General features: G+C 44.9%; 1 protein-coding gene across 50 annotated transcripts in view; it reads left to right on the top strand.

The window, feature by feature from the left end:
• Positions 1–16,764, top strand: part of nav3 (neuron navigator 3) — a 242,182-nt gene that overhangs the window by 203,776 nt on the left and 21,642 nt on the right. For 8 of the 50 annotated variants that reach the window (XM_090201028.1, XM_090201029.1, XM_090201036.1 and 5 more), the window contains 13 exons: positions 1,021–1,475; positions 1,793–1,981; positions 2,950–3,002; positions 4,543–4,563; positions 5,175–5,198; positions 6,438–6,461; positions 6,712–6,789; positions 11,459–11,542; positions 13,549–13,660; positions 14,039–14,160; positions 14,382–14,402; positions 15,971–15,994; positions 16,495–16,667. In XM_090201028.1, the coding sequence (XP_090057154.1) occupies positions 1,021–1,475; positions 1,793–1,981; positions 2,950–3,002; positions 4,543–4,563; positions 5,175–5,198; positions 6,438–6,461; positions 6,712–6,789; positions 11,459–11,542; positions 13,549–13,660; positions 14,039–14,160; positions 14,382–14,402; positions 15,971–15,994; positions 16,495–16,667 (1,380 nt within the window). The remainder of the gene's footprint in view (positions 1–1,020; positions 1,476–1,792; positions 1,982–2,949; positions 3,003–4,542; positions 4,564–5,174; positions 5,199–6,437; positions 6,462–6,711; positions 6,790–11,458; positions 11,543–13,548; positions 13,661–14,038; positions 14,161–14,381; positions 14,403–15,970; positions 15,995–16,494; positions 16,668–16,764) is intronic. The other 42 variants (XM_090201046.1, XM_090201047.1, XM_090201058.1 and 39 more) reach the window with 11 other exon arrangements.

Raw genomic sequence — 16,764 nt, forward strand, 5'->3', positions numbered from 1 at the left:
TTGATCTCAGAAGCCACTCAGCAGTTTACGACTGGGTTGTATTTCTTGTCCCTGCCTTTTTTTCTAGCCCAGAGGGATTCAAAGCAACAAATTGCCTTTTTTTCTAGCCCAGAGGGATTCAAAGCAACAAATTGCCTTTTTTCAAGCCAGATAATAGCTAAATGATTATGATATTCATGTGTCCAATGCTCAGTTTTAAATGCACATTAAGCAGACTTCAAAACATACTCTGAGGCATTCTCTCCTCTGAACTCCAAGTGGAATTCAAAATCAATGGACAATTCTGTGCAAAATAGGCCATTTGATTTGAAGTTGAACATGCAGACATGTGCACATGATATATCATTCAATACCTTTTACTGTCATTAGATGTCAATCAGAGTACCTTTCTTCGTCTGAAAGAATTCAGAGTGGGGTATTCGTATGACAGACAGTCTGTTATGAGCTTCAGTGTTGAAAGGATGAGCTTGAACTCAATTATCTTCCTTTAAGGATTAAACCTGGCTGCCTATCAATCATTTAGATAACTCTTCTCCCTGCTAGGAACCGCTAGAGATGAGGAGAGTAAAGACTGTCAGTGTGTGTGTGTGTGTGTGTGTGCATGCTTGCACATAGGTGGGATGGGTGGCTGTGCCTGTGTGTGGGTGGATGCATGTGTGTGTGTGTCTGTGTCCACAGTGCTTGACTTGGGCCGGAACACACCAGAACTCTTCCACCTCCCTCCAATGTTATACTGCTTGAGGTCTAGCACCTCTTTTAGAATATTGACTTAACTATATTGTGGAGTTTCTGCGCCTATATATGAACAGAGTACCGGCACCTATATATAAGCAGAGTGCCGGCACCTATTTTAGTCAAAGTCCAGCACTGTGTGTACGTATATAACTATTCATGAGTTAGTGAATATATTTGTCACCACACTCCAGTCATGTGATATGTAGATAATACAGTTGCATGGTTCAATAGACGCCATGTTGAATCAGTGGTGCCACTAGTTGACGTGTACCACGTCCTCTCTAGGTACCCTCCCTCGTCCAGACAGACGTCCCATGAGGAGGGGAAAGAGTGGCTGCGTTCTCACTCCACTGGAGGGTTACAGGACACGGGGAGTCAGTCCCCTCTCTCCCCCCCTGGAGTTGCATGCACAAGCACCGGAAAATACCACTACTCCAACCTGCGTAAGCCCTACTCCAAATACCACTACTCCAACCTGCGTAAGCCCTACTCCAAATACCACTACCCCAACCTGCGTAAGCCCTACTCCAAATACCACTACTCCAACCTGCGTAAGCCCTACTCCAAATACCACTACTCCAACCTGCGTAAGCACTACTCCAAATACCACTACTCCAAATACCACTACTCCAAATACCACTACTCCAAATACCACTACTCCAACCTGCGTAAGCCCTACTCCAAATACCACTACTCCAACCTGCATAAGCCCTACTCCAAATACCACTACTCCAACCTGCGTAAGCCCTACTCCAAATACCACTACTTCAAATACCACTACTCCAAATACCACTACTCTAAATACCACTACTCTAAATACCACTACTCCAAATACCACTACTCCAAATACCACTACTCTAAATACCACTACTCTAAATACCACTACTCTAAATACCACTACTCTAAATACCACTCCTCCAAATACCACTACTCTAAATACCACTACTCCAAATACCACTACTCTAAATACCACTACTCTAAATACCACTACTCCAAATACCACTACTACAAATACCACTACTCCAACCTGTTTGTGCGTGTGTGTTTTCTCCCCCAGTGAGCCCCACCAACCTGTCACCCTACAACCTGCCAGGACCCAGCAGTATGAGTCGCTCCAACAGCATCCCTGCCCAGGACTCCTTTGACCTGTATGGAGAAGCCCACCTGGGGGGAAGCGCCACCTCTCTGGAGGACAGACCCCGGGGCATGAGCCGCTCTGGCTCCTTCAGGGACAGCACCGATGAAGGTAGGCCCCGACTGTGGTCCTGTATATGCATTGTATATATATATATATATATATAGGTCTAGCTAGGTCTTTTTATTTTGTCTAAATTTGCACTAAGAATGGCATAATCAAGTTACTGTTTGTTATATATATATTAGACCAAGAAGAAGTGATAGTCAGGGTTGAGTTCTCAGACTGAAGCTCAAAATGCACTGGACTAGGAACCCGACTTTTTCTGCTTCTCTTTTTAAAGAGAAGATTGGTGTTTCAGTTAACATTTTGGTAACGTGACGGTGCCACTTGAAAGTAATGTTACTAGTCAATGACTAGGCCCTTTGAATTATCCAAACAAGTACTTCATTCGTACACAGCCACACACATGCCATTAGAATATGTTACTTTTACATGCAGATGAGATGGTGCTATTTATAGGACCACAGGTTATGTTCTCTTAATTCCTCTCTCGCTCTCACGCTCTCGTTCTCTCTCTCGCTCGCTCTCTCTCTGTCTCTCTCTAGTCCATGGATCCTCACTGTCGCTCTCTCTCTGTCTCTCTCTAGCCCATGGATCCTCACTGTCGCTCTCTCTCTAGTCCATGGATCCTCACTGTCGTTCTCTCTCTAGTCCATGGATCCTCACTGTCGTTCTCTCTCTGTCTCTCTCTAGTCCATGGATCCTCACTGTCGCTCTCTCTCTAGTCCATGGATCCTCACTGTCGTTCTCTCTCTAGTCCATGGATCCTCACTGTCGTTCTCTCTCTGTCTCTCTCTAGTCCATGGATCCTCCCTGTCGTTCTCTCTCTAGTCCATGGATCCTCACTGTCGTTCTCTCTCTGTCTCTCTCTAGTCCATGATCCTCACTGTCGCTCTCTCTCTAGTCCATGGATCCTCACTGTCGTTCTCTCTCTAGTCCATGGATCCTCACTGTCGTTCTCTCTCTGTCTCTCTCTAGTCCATGGATCCTCACTGTCGTTCTCTCTCTCTCTCTAGTCCATGGATCCTCACTGTCGCTGGTCTCCAGCACCTCGTCCCTGTACTCTGCGGTAAGCTGAATGGTTTTCTCCAAACACACAAACAAACATTTAGACAATCATGCTTATGGCAGCCATGGGTGCTGTGTGTGATCCCGGTTAATTGGTGTCATTAGCCTAAAAGTAGACAATATGTAATACATTTTTCAGCAAGCCACAGCCCTGACACTTTTTTGCTATAAGGCTGGAGAAATGTAACCACTCTCAAAATCAAAGATTGTGTTTTGGATGCAAGGACAGAGTCCATGAAATCAGAGTAATATTTTGAAACATATTTGGGGTTATGATGGGGTAGAACAGCTGCACTTTATAAGTTACATTCTTCAATAATAGATAGGTGTACGAATGGCTTTATAAACTGGGTGGTTCAAGCCCTGAATGCTGATTGGCTGACAGCCGTGGTATATGAGACTGTATACTACGAGTATGACAAAACATTTATTTTTACTGCTCTAATTATGTTGGAAACCAGTTTATAATAGCAATAAGACACCTCGGGGGTTTGTGGTATATTGCCACAATATACCACGGCTAAGGGCTGTGTCCAGGCACTCCGCATTGCGTCTTGCCTATGAACACTCCTTAGCCGTGGTATATTGGCCATATACCACACCTCCTCGGACCTTAATACTTAAACATATCATACATGTTTATATTTAGGCAGTGCATCCAAGGTGATATAGGCAAATTCAAGCTTGGTGAAGGTGTGGATTTTTGGGGGGCAACAGGCAACACTCCAGCCGCTGTCAAACTCAATGAGAAGACAGATCAGTTGAGGAAGATAATCAATTACTGGCGCTCTCCAGCAGAAAGTTCTAGAAAGGCCTGGAGAGGAGTTTAGACTTTGACTGATTTCAGAGACTTGTTCTGAAAGTCTTCCTATGGGGCAGAAAGACAGAAAGCAGTTATTGTTTATTCTTCATTTCATTGTGTCGATGTTTGGTTGTGTTCATATTTTAATATTTTAATTGTAATTTCATGTTTATTTGTTTACATGACTATAATATTTATGTCAGTTATGATTTGAATTTCATCATACTTTTCTGTTTGCTATTTTATCATTTCTTCTCATCTTTGGCATTATCTAGTCATCAGTTTTGTTTAATCTCATCTGTTATCACTCAACACCTGGGGCGTGTTCAGTAGGCAGAAAACGTTGTGAAACGGGGAGGTACTATTTCAGCCTGTCCTATGAGAAACGTTTGTTTTCGTTTTTCCGTTGCAAAGCGTTTTGCTGCGATGCGCCCTAATGAGCACGACCCTGAAAAACACGACTGACAAAGAGCAATTTTATTCAAATCTCCTACGAAGAACACTATGATAAAAGTATCATGACACATTTTCCCAAAGTCATTACAACACCAATCGTCCAGCCCAACAATATAAAGATGGACAAAACATATAGATGTCAATCAAAAGGCCATAGATGATAACCAATGAGAATGCTTGGCTTACACAAAAGTTTGGCACCCTGTTTTCAGGGCAGTGCAAAGTGTTGAGTTGCCATGGTTTCCCATTGCAGCAGCTTGAACCCACGTTTTCTTACTTCCAGGTTCTTTCCTTTCTGGCCAAGGTAAAGACTATGATGCTGTCAGCTATGATCTCTCCACACCACACAGACAACGTGTTTGTATGCCCACCACATGCTCTGATGCTGGTTGAATGTGGCAGATGTTCACACAGGTTTTTGGTTGGTGTGTGAAAAAAAAACAACCAATGCTACTTGTGTGCAATGTTACCAGTGTGTATATATTGCAATACATACATACAATGTATTATGTTAATTATCCCTGCCACATCGATTACATATGACTTGATTGGCCAAAATCAAACGTTGTGTAAGTTCTTAGTACAGTCTGACTTGACTTGAAATGACACCACAGTCAACGATTTCCCAACACACGCAATAACATCTGCTAAATATGTGTATGTGACCAATAACATTTGATTTGATTTAATTTGATGCATCAAGAGCTGCCTTAGCATTTGCTTTCACTTCCGGGCGTCATCTATGGCCTTCTGGCTCCTGCATCATACTCCATCAAAAGCTCAACCCCAATGATCTACTCATTATGACAATGGGCATTCATTGCATCCATAAAGACGCTGTCAGAAGTGAATCATTGTTCATACAACGTGGCTTATTCCTGCACATCTTAACGACATGTCTTCTCTCCCAAACAGACAGAGGAAAAGGCACATTCTGAGGTAAGTGGCTTGGCTTGATGAGGGACGAAATGTCTCCTGTCTGTCTGTCTGGTCTCTGTCTGGTCTATCTAATCTCTGTCTGGTCGTCTGATCTGTTTGGTCGTCTGGTCTGTCTGTCTCTCTGGTCTGTCTGTCTGTCTCTCTGGTCTCTCTGGTCTGTCTCTCTGGTCTGTCTGTCTGTCTGTCTGGTCGGTCTGTTGGTCGGTCCGTCAGGTCAGTCTCTCTGTTTGTCAGTCTGTCTGGTCAGTCTGTCGGTCGGTCTGGTCCGTCAGGTCAGTCTCTCTGTTTGTCTGGTCTGGTCTGTCTGTCTGTCTGGTCTGGTCTTGTCTCTCTGTTTGTCTGCCTGGTCTGGTCTGTCTGGTCTGTCTGGTTTGGTCTGTCTGTCTCTCTGTTCTATCTGGTCTGTCTCTCTGGTCTATCTGGTCTGTCTGGTCAGTCTCTCTGTTTGTCTATTTAGTCTGTCTCTCTGGTCTGTCTGGTCTGTCAGTCTCTCTGTTTGTCTGTCTGGTCTGGTCCGGTCAGATCTCCATAATGAAAGATAACAATCAAAGCACGAGCAGGTTCTGGTCTATCAGTGGCGGACCTGAACATAAAACTTGTTTATATAACCTTGGACTTGGTGTCCAAGTCAAATCTCTTTGACCCTATTTGACCCTTGCTTGTCATTGGCCAGTCTTTTAAACAACCAGGCATTTGAATAGAACCAAACAGCACTTTGACTTGATCATTACCACACGTCATGCTGACAGTCATGGACAAACATCATTAATACACCCTACTCTATATCCTTCTCTGTGGTTTCACTTCACACCCTATTCAGTTATCACTGGCTTTTCTTTCATTACAATGACTTCCTGTTTCTGTTTGCACCCTACATGAACACGTTAGTTCAAGCCCACAGGTATAATGCTTTATTACTTGTTAAAACCATGGTTGAGTCTTTTTAAAATGCATTATACCAGTCAGGTTTAAGGAAAGTGTTACCAAAGTGACAACTAGCCTAATGTGTTTAGATGCTTGTACACGTTTTCCCCTTTTATTGGCTAATTTGTCCAACACTGTACTGTTGTTTATGTGTGAGAGATTGCCTTATGCCTTATTGGCTAATGGTTTAAAGTGCTACCCGTGAGGAAACACGCTGCTTTGTCATCATCGTAACAGATATCTCTCTCTCCATATCTTCTGTTTGGACTAAGCATGCATCATAGAGTTAATTGTATTCTTCTCTTTTCAATCAAGGGTCAAACAGGCCAAAATACCACGGTAATCCAGCACTTACGTTCACACTTACATTCACCCCATTTTTTTTATTCTGTGGCAATGAGACAGACTTTACATCAATGTTTTCAAATGGATGTTTACAGGGCAGCTGGTACACCAGATTTAGGATTTGCATTTAAAGAGATGGAATCGGAAGATAGGCATGCTCTGTTGTATTTTCAATCAGTCCTGTTTTTTTAGGAGAGACGTGATCGTCATGGTAATCTGTTATTTCTTTCCCCCACCCAAACAGCAAATCAGGAAGCTGCGACGAGAGCTGGACGCCTCCCAGGAAAAGGTTGCGACCCTCACATCTCAGCTGTCTGCCAATGTAAGTGCCTCTTACTTCAACAAACACTGAGCAGTCAAAACGTCTGCCTCGTGGTTCATTTGCATCCTAGCCTGTCAGAGAGGTTCGGGGGGAAACTCTGCCTTTGCCAAACCCTTGAATGTAAATCAGTCTAGACACCCACTAATTCCCTTTCTCTCTCTGACTCAAAGGTTTCTTAAGCTTCTGATGAAATGTTTTGAAGTCTGGGTTGTTGTTTTTTTCGAACACGGCTCGAATATGCGGCTTGTTTACCGGGAATTGTCCTGCGAAGCAGGCCTCATCCTGTGGGGCAGCAATATAGAGCGGCCTAGCAAGAACATGCAGATTCAGCAAAACAGAGAGAGGGGGGAAAGAGGGGGCTTGTGGGCCCAGTTTGGAGGGAGGAAGTGTATTATACAGAGTGAGAGAGAACCCTGAGAACCCAAAGCCTATCAGGTCTCTGTGGAGAGATGGGCGTTCCTGTCTCTCTCTCAGTGCTGGGCCCTGCGTGAAGCGTCTGATCAAGTGCGAGGCTGACAGGGTCTTCACCAGGGTCTCTGACTTTGATCGAGGAGTTCTACATCTCCAGGCACTAAGGCACCACACTGCCAAGTAACTTCCAACTAACTTTTGTGTTCACTGTGTGACTCATACAGACCCCAGATGTCTTTGTAGAAAAGTTGCATTGTTTAATATATGAGAGCTTTTTTTTAGATGCCTTTGTGTATATATATATACTGAACAAAAATATAAATGCATCGGTGTTGGTCCCATGTTTCATGAGCTGAAATAAAAGATCCCAGACATTTTCCACACGCACAAATAACTTATTTCTCTCTAATTTATTGCACAAATCTATTATCTGCCAAGATAATCCATCCACCTGACAGGTGTGGCATATCAAGAAGTTGATTAAACAGCATAATCATTACACAGGTGCACCTTGTGCTGGGGGACAATAAAAGGCCACTCTAAAATGAGCAGTTTTGTCACACAATACAATGCCACGTATATTACCGTTCAAAAGTTTGGGGTCACTTGGAAATGTCCTTGTTTTTGAAAGAAAATCATTTTTTTGTCCATTTTAAAATAACATCAAATTGATCAGAAATACAGTGTAGACTTTTTATGTTATAAATGACTATTGTAGCTGGAAACGGCTGATTTTTAATGGAATATCTACATAGGCGTACAGAGGCCCATTATCATCAACCATCACTCCTTTGTTCCAATGGTTGTGTTAGCTAATCCAAGTTTATCATTTTAAAAGGCTAATTGATCATTAGGAAAACCCTTTTGCAATTATGTTAGCATAGCTGAAAACCTTTTTAGCCTTTTAAAATGATAAACTTGGATATCCACCAGAACTGTTGCCAGAGAATTGAACGTTAATTTATCTACTATACATTGCCTCCAACGTCGTTGTAGAGAATTTGTCAGCACGTCCAACCGGCCTCACAACCGCAGACCACCTGTAACCACGCCAGCCCAGGACCTCCACATCTGGCTTATTCACCTGCGGAATCGTCTGAAACCAGCCACCCGGACAGCTGATGAAACTGAGGAGTATTTCTGTCTGTAATAAAGCCCTTTTGTGGGGTAAAACTCATTCTGATTAGCTGGGCCTGGTTCCCCAGTGGGTGGACCTATGCCCACCCATGCCAAGAGTGTACAAAGCTGTCATCAAGACAAAGGGTGGCTACTTTGAAGAATCTGGTTACTACATGATTCCATATGTGTTATTTCATAGTTTTATTCTACAATGTAGAAAATAGTACAAATAAAGAAAACCCTTGAATATATATATATATTACCTCATGCCTTTCCTGGGCTCCTGATCCCAATCTGTTCCAGTAGCGTCATCCCCACCAGACCCATACACTCTCTCTGGTACCGGATGGTGTCTGGTACCGGATGGTGTCTGGTACCCAAGCTTCATGGCCCATGCTGTGCATTGGAACAACATTTCTCTCCGGAGACTCCAGTGGTTGAAACATGCACTGCAGCATTGATTAAGGCAGCGTTTCAGGTGCTGTAATCTGATTTGTTTGGGAGAGATACTGCATCTTCAGCAGGTGCATACTGTATGTTTGCAGTCATGTTCTCCTGAATGGCTGATTTAAATATAAATCTCACTTAGAGAGAGGCACTGTTTTGTCATTGAACGAATGAGAAGAGCTGTGAGTGTGGTGTCTGCTGATTGATGTCATCGCAGATTGACCCTAATCACATTTACAATTCAGTAATTTAGCAGACGCTCTTATCCAGAGCGACTTACAGTAGTGTGCATACATTTTCGTACTTGTCCCCTGTGGGAATCAAACCCGCAACCCTGGAGTTGCAGGCGCTGTGCTCCAGCAGCTGAGCTGTACGGGACACTAATGGACTGTATGTATAAGACGCTCATTTACTGTATCTGCTCACTGCCTTTGTAATATGTTAACATGGAAATGAATATTTTGACCTTTTTGGAATAAGGAATATTTTTAATAAAGGACTATTTGTTGTGTCACCTTCAGCATGGTCCTAGCAGGTCAGTCTGGCCTGATTTGTAGCTAAAATGGCCGCCACATCAAGCACACAGTTGTATGTGTGTAGTCACATATGGTTAGAGAAGCTCTCCCACGTCCACGTCAATCTATTTCATGTTTGTTTGGGTTTTCTTTGATTAGAACAAAGCCGAATGAGGAAAACCCAGCATCCTGGAAAAAGGATTAAAAAGAACGCTGTAGAAGCGTCTTGGTATTGTACTGTGAGGTTTTATATTTTCTCCTCAGAAGAGATTCCATTCCTTGCCTTGGCTGTCATTAAAGTGGGTTTAAGAGGTGGGTTTATATCTCTGCACTCTACTTACCTACCTACCTTACCCTAATTCTCCTTCCTTCACCTTCCGTCACTCTCTCTGTTTCTTTTCCCTCTCTCACTCCTTTCTCTCCTCTCTAGATTGCCCTCCCTCTTTCTTATCCCCTCCCCTCTACCTCTTTTTGTCCCTTTCTCTCTGGGGATTTGGGAATTAGTATATCTAGCCGTCTGTGCTGGCTTGTTCTACAGTAGTCATGCTGGTGAGTGTGAGTGAGTGTGGATGGGTAGAGCAGAGAGGGCTCTGAGGATGGCGTCGACACTGGGCAGCAGCAGTAGTAGTAGGGGCAGCTCTCTGGCCGGTTCGCTGGTCTGGCCACCCCTCAACCACTACCCCGGCTCCCAACAGAGGCCCCAGGGCAGGGGTTGCAAGGCTAAAGGCCAGCCACGGGATGCGTGGACAGCTTCACAGCCCTACCCACAGGGCGGACAGGTGGGCAGCCGCGGTGGGTGTATGTCACATGATGGAGGGGGCTGATGGGATTGGATGGATGACATTTTGCAAAGGTTAAATGCAATTCAGCCAGAGAGGAGAGAAGAGGACCATTATGGTGGTGTTGGCTTATTGGTGTAGGACTGTGATTACTGTGTGGCTACTCCTCCGCCCTGTTGGGCTGAGATTTACTTATCTGTGGATAAGCTGTCCAAACTGTCTGCCTGGCTCTGTGTGACTCACTGGTCCTGACAGGTGTCTGAGGCTCCATGCTGTGGAGTTGCGTGGGTGTGAGCTCACACTGTTCTGTCTGTTCCTCTCTCTGTCACACACATGCACACACACAATTACTATTCTTGTATTTTCTAGGTGAGGACTTATCATCACTCCCCCATCCCCACACACACACACACACACACTATCCCTCACAGTGCCATCCTATTTTCATGGAGCTTTACTTCCATCAGGCTCAGTGCAGCAGATGGTGTCATGCTGCTAAACATTTGGCACCCTTCAGTTTGTCGCCGGTGTTTCTTCAGGTGAAAAAATAACTCAGGCGCCGTTAAAGCAATGCTAAACCTTCCCTGACCTGTGTACAAGAAGATATGCCCACTTTTCACTTTGCTTTAGGTCTGGGTTCAGCTGTGTTTTTGTGCACGTTCAAATCACCAGTTGGCTGTGAAAATCAGTCCTAATCATGGATGTTGTCGCTGCTGCTGTTGTCTTCAGAGAAAGTGAAGGTTCACAGCTTTCAGAAGAGCAGACGTGGTGTAGCTCCCACTTCTTCTGTAGCACAAGTTCTGTATGTCATGTCTTCTTTGGACCTCATGTTTTAACTTCCAGTCCATAACATCAAAGCTCTCACCCTGGAACAGTGGGGGAGTGGGTAGCATGCAGCAGGCTCCGCGTTGCCATGGTAAAGTGCAAGCTGTAACTAGTGGGAATGTTCCTAGTGTGTCGGTTCAGATACAGAAATAAACATGATCGTCCAGCCAGTCAGTCAGCGCTGGTGGTTCAACAGAGGGATGACTTGACTCAGTCTATCAGAGCTGAGGGTTCCTGGGGAGAGGGGAGACTCATGAGAAACACGAGGGAACATGAAGAGGGCGAGAGAGAAAAATAGCCTACACCCTCAGGTCGCATCGATTCTTCTCCTATATGTTTAAGTGGCTATCTAACAATGGATTTTCCACACTGTGTGCTCAATGTGTGTTTGTGGATCATCTTGAATCCACCTGGTGAAAAGGTTGTTCCACCCACAGAGAATTATATATTTATAGGACTTCAGGAAAATGTGACAGAAAATGTGCAAATGTAACGTTGTCTCTTCATGCCTACTTTAATGACCCGTCCAGTGCTTTTGTTGTCGGTGTTGAACTCTGACCTCTGTGTTGGCAGGCTCACCTGGTGGCAGCCTTTGAGAAGAGCCTGGGGAACATGACCTGTCGCTTAACGAGCCTCACCATGACAGCTGAGCAAAAGGTACGTGCCTCTTTCTGTCGCTGCGTCCCACCGCTACCAGATACCTTCTCATGTATGAAGTCGTGGCTTTAGTGTTTCATCGTCTCTGAGAAGTCTGCCTGTTTGTGCACATCACTGTTAATCCATGGTCCTTTACACTTTACAATAACAGTAACTTATAGAGCATTCATAAGGTCTTCATAAGCACTACATAACGTACCCTAAATCATTTAGAATCATCCTGTGTCGTGCCCATGGCACATTTACCACTCTTTATACAGCATGACTTTGTCTTATGAATGATTTCTGTATAGACCTCTTGTTGAAGGCTTCATTACAGTAGACGCTATGTTAAAGTACAATTCCACCCAAAAAACTGTCTTTTGGTATTTGTTTCATTAGTCCATTGTCATATGATGCAAAACTCATGATGCGGGGATGGTTTCTGTATTTTTAAAGTTAACTATCTTCACAACTTTATTGCTGACAAGCAAAACATTTTGGGACTATGTCAACAATGGACTAATGAAACAAATCCCAAAAGATAGTTTTTGGGTGGTTTTTCCTTTAAGTTTAGTGTGGGACCTTTTCCCCTCTTACTTGAAGATGTAACTTGTCACACATGTATCCTAATCCAGGACATTGGTTTCGCTCCATACTCTGCAGAGTTATTTCTTCAGGGGCGTGTACTGGATGATGCTATACTCATAGACAGATGTCAGACCACATTAGAGAGGACAGAAGTGTTTGTTACGGTTCGTAATTGGCAGCGGTTGAGTGGGATTAGGGTCTGGGAGAAGAACCCAGATAGGGTAACGTCATCCAGCTCTAAAACCAGGATCAGTGAAAGAATGGTGCATGTGTTGTAAATGTAAAGCCGTCTCTGTGATGAAACGTGAGCGTTTCCGCCTGTCCGCCCGCTCGTGGAAACCCTACTCATAACAGTGACGAGCTGTGGCAGCCCTAATCCTGGATAAATTAAACCAGAGATTCTAGAGGGACGTCTTTGTTAAGCAAGCCGCCTGCGCCCTCCCAACTTTTAATTAAGACTGAAACCCTATCACAAGCCCACAGTGGTTTTGGGGGAATTGGAGCGCTGTTGCCTTATATCTAATCATGTGGGTTTAATAGAGAGGAGCCGTGTAGGTTTTATCCAAGCAGGTGGGGCGGAGGGTAAAACTCTATTGCCAAACCTTATCTTCTTAAACCTGCTTATGGCCTATCTCTGTGTGCTTCTGAGGCAGGAATATTTGACTGAGTTATCGTACGACTGTCATTGAGTTTTGGATTGAGAATTGAGAGAATAGTGACCCTGGCCGAAATGAAGGGTAGACCGTTAGAGACTTAGAGGCAGAAATCAAGATGTTTCTCCTTCAACAGGATTAGTGAACAAAAATGTCTATTCAAGATCCACCTAAAGCACCACCTTATTTTTTGGGGACTCCAAATGGTGTTTCTGCAGTATATCTATAATCAAGCAATCAAATTGTTTTCAATTGTGCAGGTTGGTATGGTCTGTGGTGTGGAGGTTGGTATGGTCTGTGGTGTGGAGGTTGGTATGGTCTGTGGTGTGGTGGTGCTGTGGAGGTGGGATTGTCGGTGGTGTGGTGGTGCTGTGGAGGTTGGTATTGTCTGTGGTGTGGTGGTGCTGTGGAGGTTGGTATGGTCTGTGGTGTGGTGGTGCTGTGGAGGTTGGTATTGTCTGTGGTGTGGAGGTTGGTATTGTCTGTGGTGTGGTGGTGCTGTGGAGGTTGGTATTGTCTGTGGTGTGGTGGTGCTGTGGAGGTTGGTATTGTCTGTGGTGTGGTGGTGCTGTGGAGGTTGGTATGGTCTGTGGTGTGGTGGTGCTGTGGAGGTTGGTATGGTCTGTGGTGTGGTGGTGCTGTGGAGGTTGGTATGGTCTGTGGTGTGGTGGTGCTGTGGAGGTTGGTATGGTCTGTGGTGTGGTGGTGCTGTGGAGGTTGGTATGGTCTGTGGTGTGGTGGTGCTGTGGAGGTTGATCTGTGGCGCTGCTTCTCTAACCTCAGGAGTCGGAGCTGGCTGAGCTGAGAGAGACCATCGAGGCGCTGAAAGCCCAGAACACAGACGCCCAGACAGCCATCCAAGTGGCCCTCAACGGCCCCGACCACCTACACAAAGGTAGCGCCGCCAGAGGAGAACCCTCCATATGCGCTTTAGTGTGGGCAAGAACCGCACCTCTTCCTCTTGATCGACCCACACATTTCAAACTCTGTCCCTCTTTACTCATGAGAGCAGCCATACACCACTCTAGAATGTTCAGAGCATCCATACACCACTCTAGAATGTTCAGAGTAGCCATACACCACTCTAGAATGTTCAGAGCAGCCATACACCACTCTAGAATGTTCAGAGCAGCCATACACCACTCTAGAATGTTCAGAGCAGCCATACACCACTCTGGAAAGTTCACCCTCTTTGAAAGTTGATCTCAAACACCTGGCGCTTGGGGGTTAGACTGGGTAGGTACTAAAAAAGCGGGTTGTCTTGTGCTTCCAGACCTGCGGATTAGGCGGCAACACTCGTCGGAGAGCATGTCCAGCATCAACAGTGCAGCCAGTCACTCGTCCCTGGGCAGCGCCAAAGACCTAGAGGACAAGAAGAAGAAGAAGAAGAGCTGGGTAAGTTAGTGAGTGAAGAAATCCCACGGGAGAAGGAGAGGAGGAGGGTTTCTTGGCTCGTATAGACGTCTCCATGCAGTGCACTTCACTCTAACCTCTGAACCGTCTAAACCATGCCAGTCTCACACTCCTTTCTACTGAGAAGTCATACATTGTCATAACTGTGACTTGTAATTCCACTCCCTTTTCTCACGCTCTCCCTAACCCTAACCCTCTGCCAGGGAAAAGAGAGAGGCAACAAGGTGAATATGAAACCCCCCATCCTCGCATGTCTATGACAGAGTGAATGACTTTGAGATAAAGAAGGGTAACACTTTTGTACAAGGATCACACAATGGGCACTCATTTCCTAAGTGTATAATTGTGTATATAAGTAGATAAATAGGACCTTTATTCTATAGTATCAGCCAGTCGTTAGTCCTTCATTCAGTGTTTCCAGTACTCATTCATGTGTAAAGAAGAAAACACTAAATAAAAGCCTAATAAAATGTGTTAATAATACCAAATAAAGGCTTAATTCACTATTTCAAATAGTGCGTAATGTGGTCCATATACCCGAAAGGGACAGATACTTATTTAAGAATGAATCAGTGCTGTCCCACTTTGTTGCCTGAAGTCCCCCAGTCAGTGTACCACTTGATTAAGCGTACAGTCCATCTCTCCTCGTAATATTACGCTTCTTTCCCCTCTCCTTCTGTGTGCAGTTACACTTCTGCCTCCCATGGAGAAAATATTACACACCCTATTTGAGAAACGCATTCATTCAAAATCCACGTTTTTGTAAATCCTCCCTCTGCCCTGTGTTTTTCTGCCGGTAATACAGTTTCCTGCTGGTTAATGACTACTATTTTGCGAGGACCCTCTCCTCTGAATAATTCTTCATTACATTCAATAATTACTCATACATTCTTATAATAAGATTCAGTACAGAAGACAACCCCACTTGAGGAGTATACAATCTGACCTCCATACTATCTCTTCTGGGAAACAGACCATGATGAACGGCTAGATGTTCGTCAAGGAGTACGACCAGCATCATTACAACTGCTCAATTCTCTTTCCCAATCCTTCCCAGACTCTGAGCCAGAGAAAAGCTCAACCCACGCTCATAAATAAAAAATCTGCTGCTTATTTATGCAGCTATTCATATTAATTTGCATATAAAATCTGCCTCTGTGCCACTGTGGCCTGAAACACTGGGAGTGTGTGGCTCAGAGGTTAATGAAGTGCCTGTGATCTGGCTGAAGAGGGCATCACTAACAGCAGGGAGCGGGACATGGGCGCACACACACACACACACACACACACACAAACATCAAGTGCAGTTTCCCCTCCCTGGATCCATTCTTCAACTTGTACAGGAAACAAAATGTCTCCTTCTGCCGGCTCCATTGTGGCTCCAGATGTTCTTTGACATGGGGGGGGAAAGGCTGCAGTCACACTGAAAATTATGTGATTGTGCTAGGACTCCTCCTCCAAACAAGGGAGAGATATGAGGCAGCTCAGCTCTGAGTGCCACAATGCAAACTAGTTCCTCAGGAACTAGTTGCCAGTTAAATGGAGTTTTAAAGTGGCATGGGAGGTCTTTTGGGGTATGACAGTTGAACAAAGCTCATTAAGCTATATTCTTCAAAAATCAATATATATATATATATATATCATTAATTTGAAAGTAAAAAAATGGATGTACCAATCTCAGATTGCCCCTTTAAAGATAATGGTGGCCCTAGCGGTAATACAGTAGTGATGATGTGTGGGTCAGTGGAGCGGCGTGTTCTTGTGGTAACAGTAGTGATTGTTCTATCCTCAGGTGGCTGATTCCATCCCAGCACAGGTTAGTTGTAATGAGGCGTCTACTGTCCGTATGCTGTGGTGACCTCCTCCTCTTCCTCCTCTCCTTTCCTCCTCAGTTCTTCAACGTTTTCCCCTTCTACAACTGTTTGGCATGGAAACAGCCCCCCTCTCCTCTTCCTCCATTTTGACTGCCTGTTTGTTTCTAGTTCCAGGACCTTAAAAAGTCTGGCTCCTCCCCTGCATTCCTCATTCCTCCTCCATACAGTCTGGCTCCTCCCTGCATTCCTCATTCCTCCAGTCTGGCTCCTCCCCTGCATTCCTCATTCCTCCTCCATACAGTCTGGCTCCTCCCTGCATTCCTCATTCCTCCTCCATACAGTCGCCCTTGATTGGATCCCTCTCTTGCCCTTGGTTGAGTTGCCTTGCGTTCCCTCTCTCTGATGGTGACTGTTTCCTAAGAACAGCACTGACCCGACAGGAAATTATCACCGTTCAGTTGGAGAGATGGGCGATGTTGACGTTTTGGTGTTTCTCTTGCAGTTGCGGAGCTCGTTCAAGCAGGCCTTCAGTAAGAAGAAGGGCAACAAGCCTCAGTCTCCCCACGACGACATCGAAGAGATGACGGACTCATCGCTGCCGTCCTCGCCAAAGCTACAGCATGCTAACAGACAGGACAGCTTCCCAACACTACTCTCCTCAGCCTCTACCACAGAGTGAGTATACTGTAATATACACACATGGCAGATAGCCTAGCGGTAAGAGCGTTGGGCCAGTAATCGAAAGTTCGCTAGTTCGAATCCGCGAGCCGAC

Source organism: Oncorhynchus mykiss, chromosome 15 (genome assembly GCF_057628025.1).
Source record: "Oncorhynchus mykiss isolate SJ-2025 chromosome 15, ASM5762802v1, whole genome shotgun sequence".
In the NCBI taxonomy this organism is placed as follows: domain Eukaryota; kingdom Metazoa; phylum Chordata; class Actinopteri; order Salmoniformes; family Salmonidae; genus Oncorhynchus; species Oncorhynchus mykiss.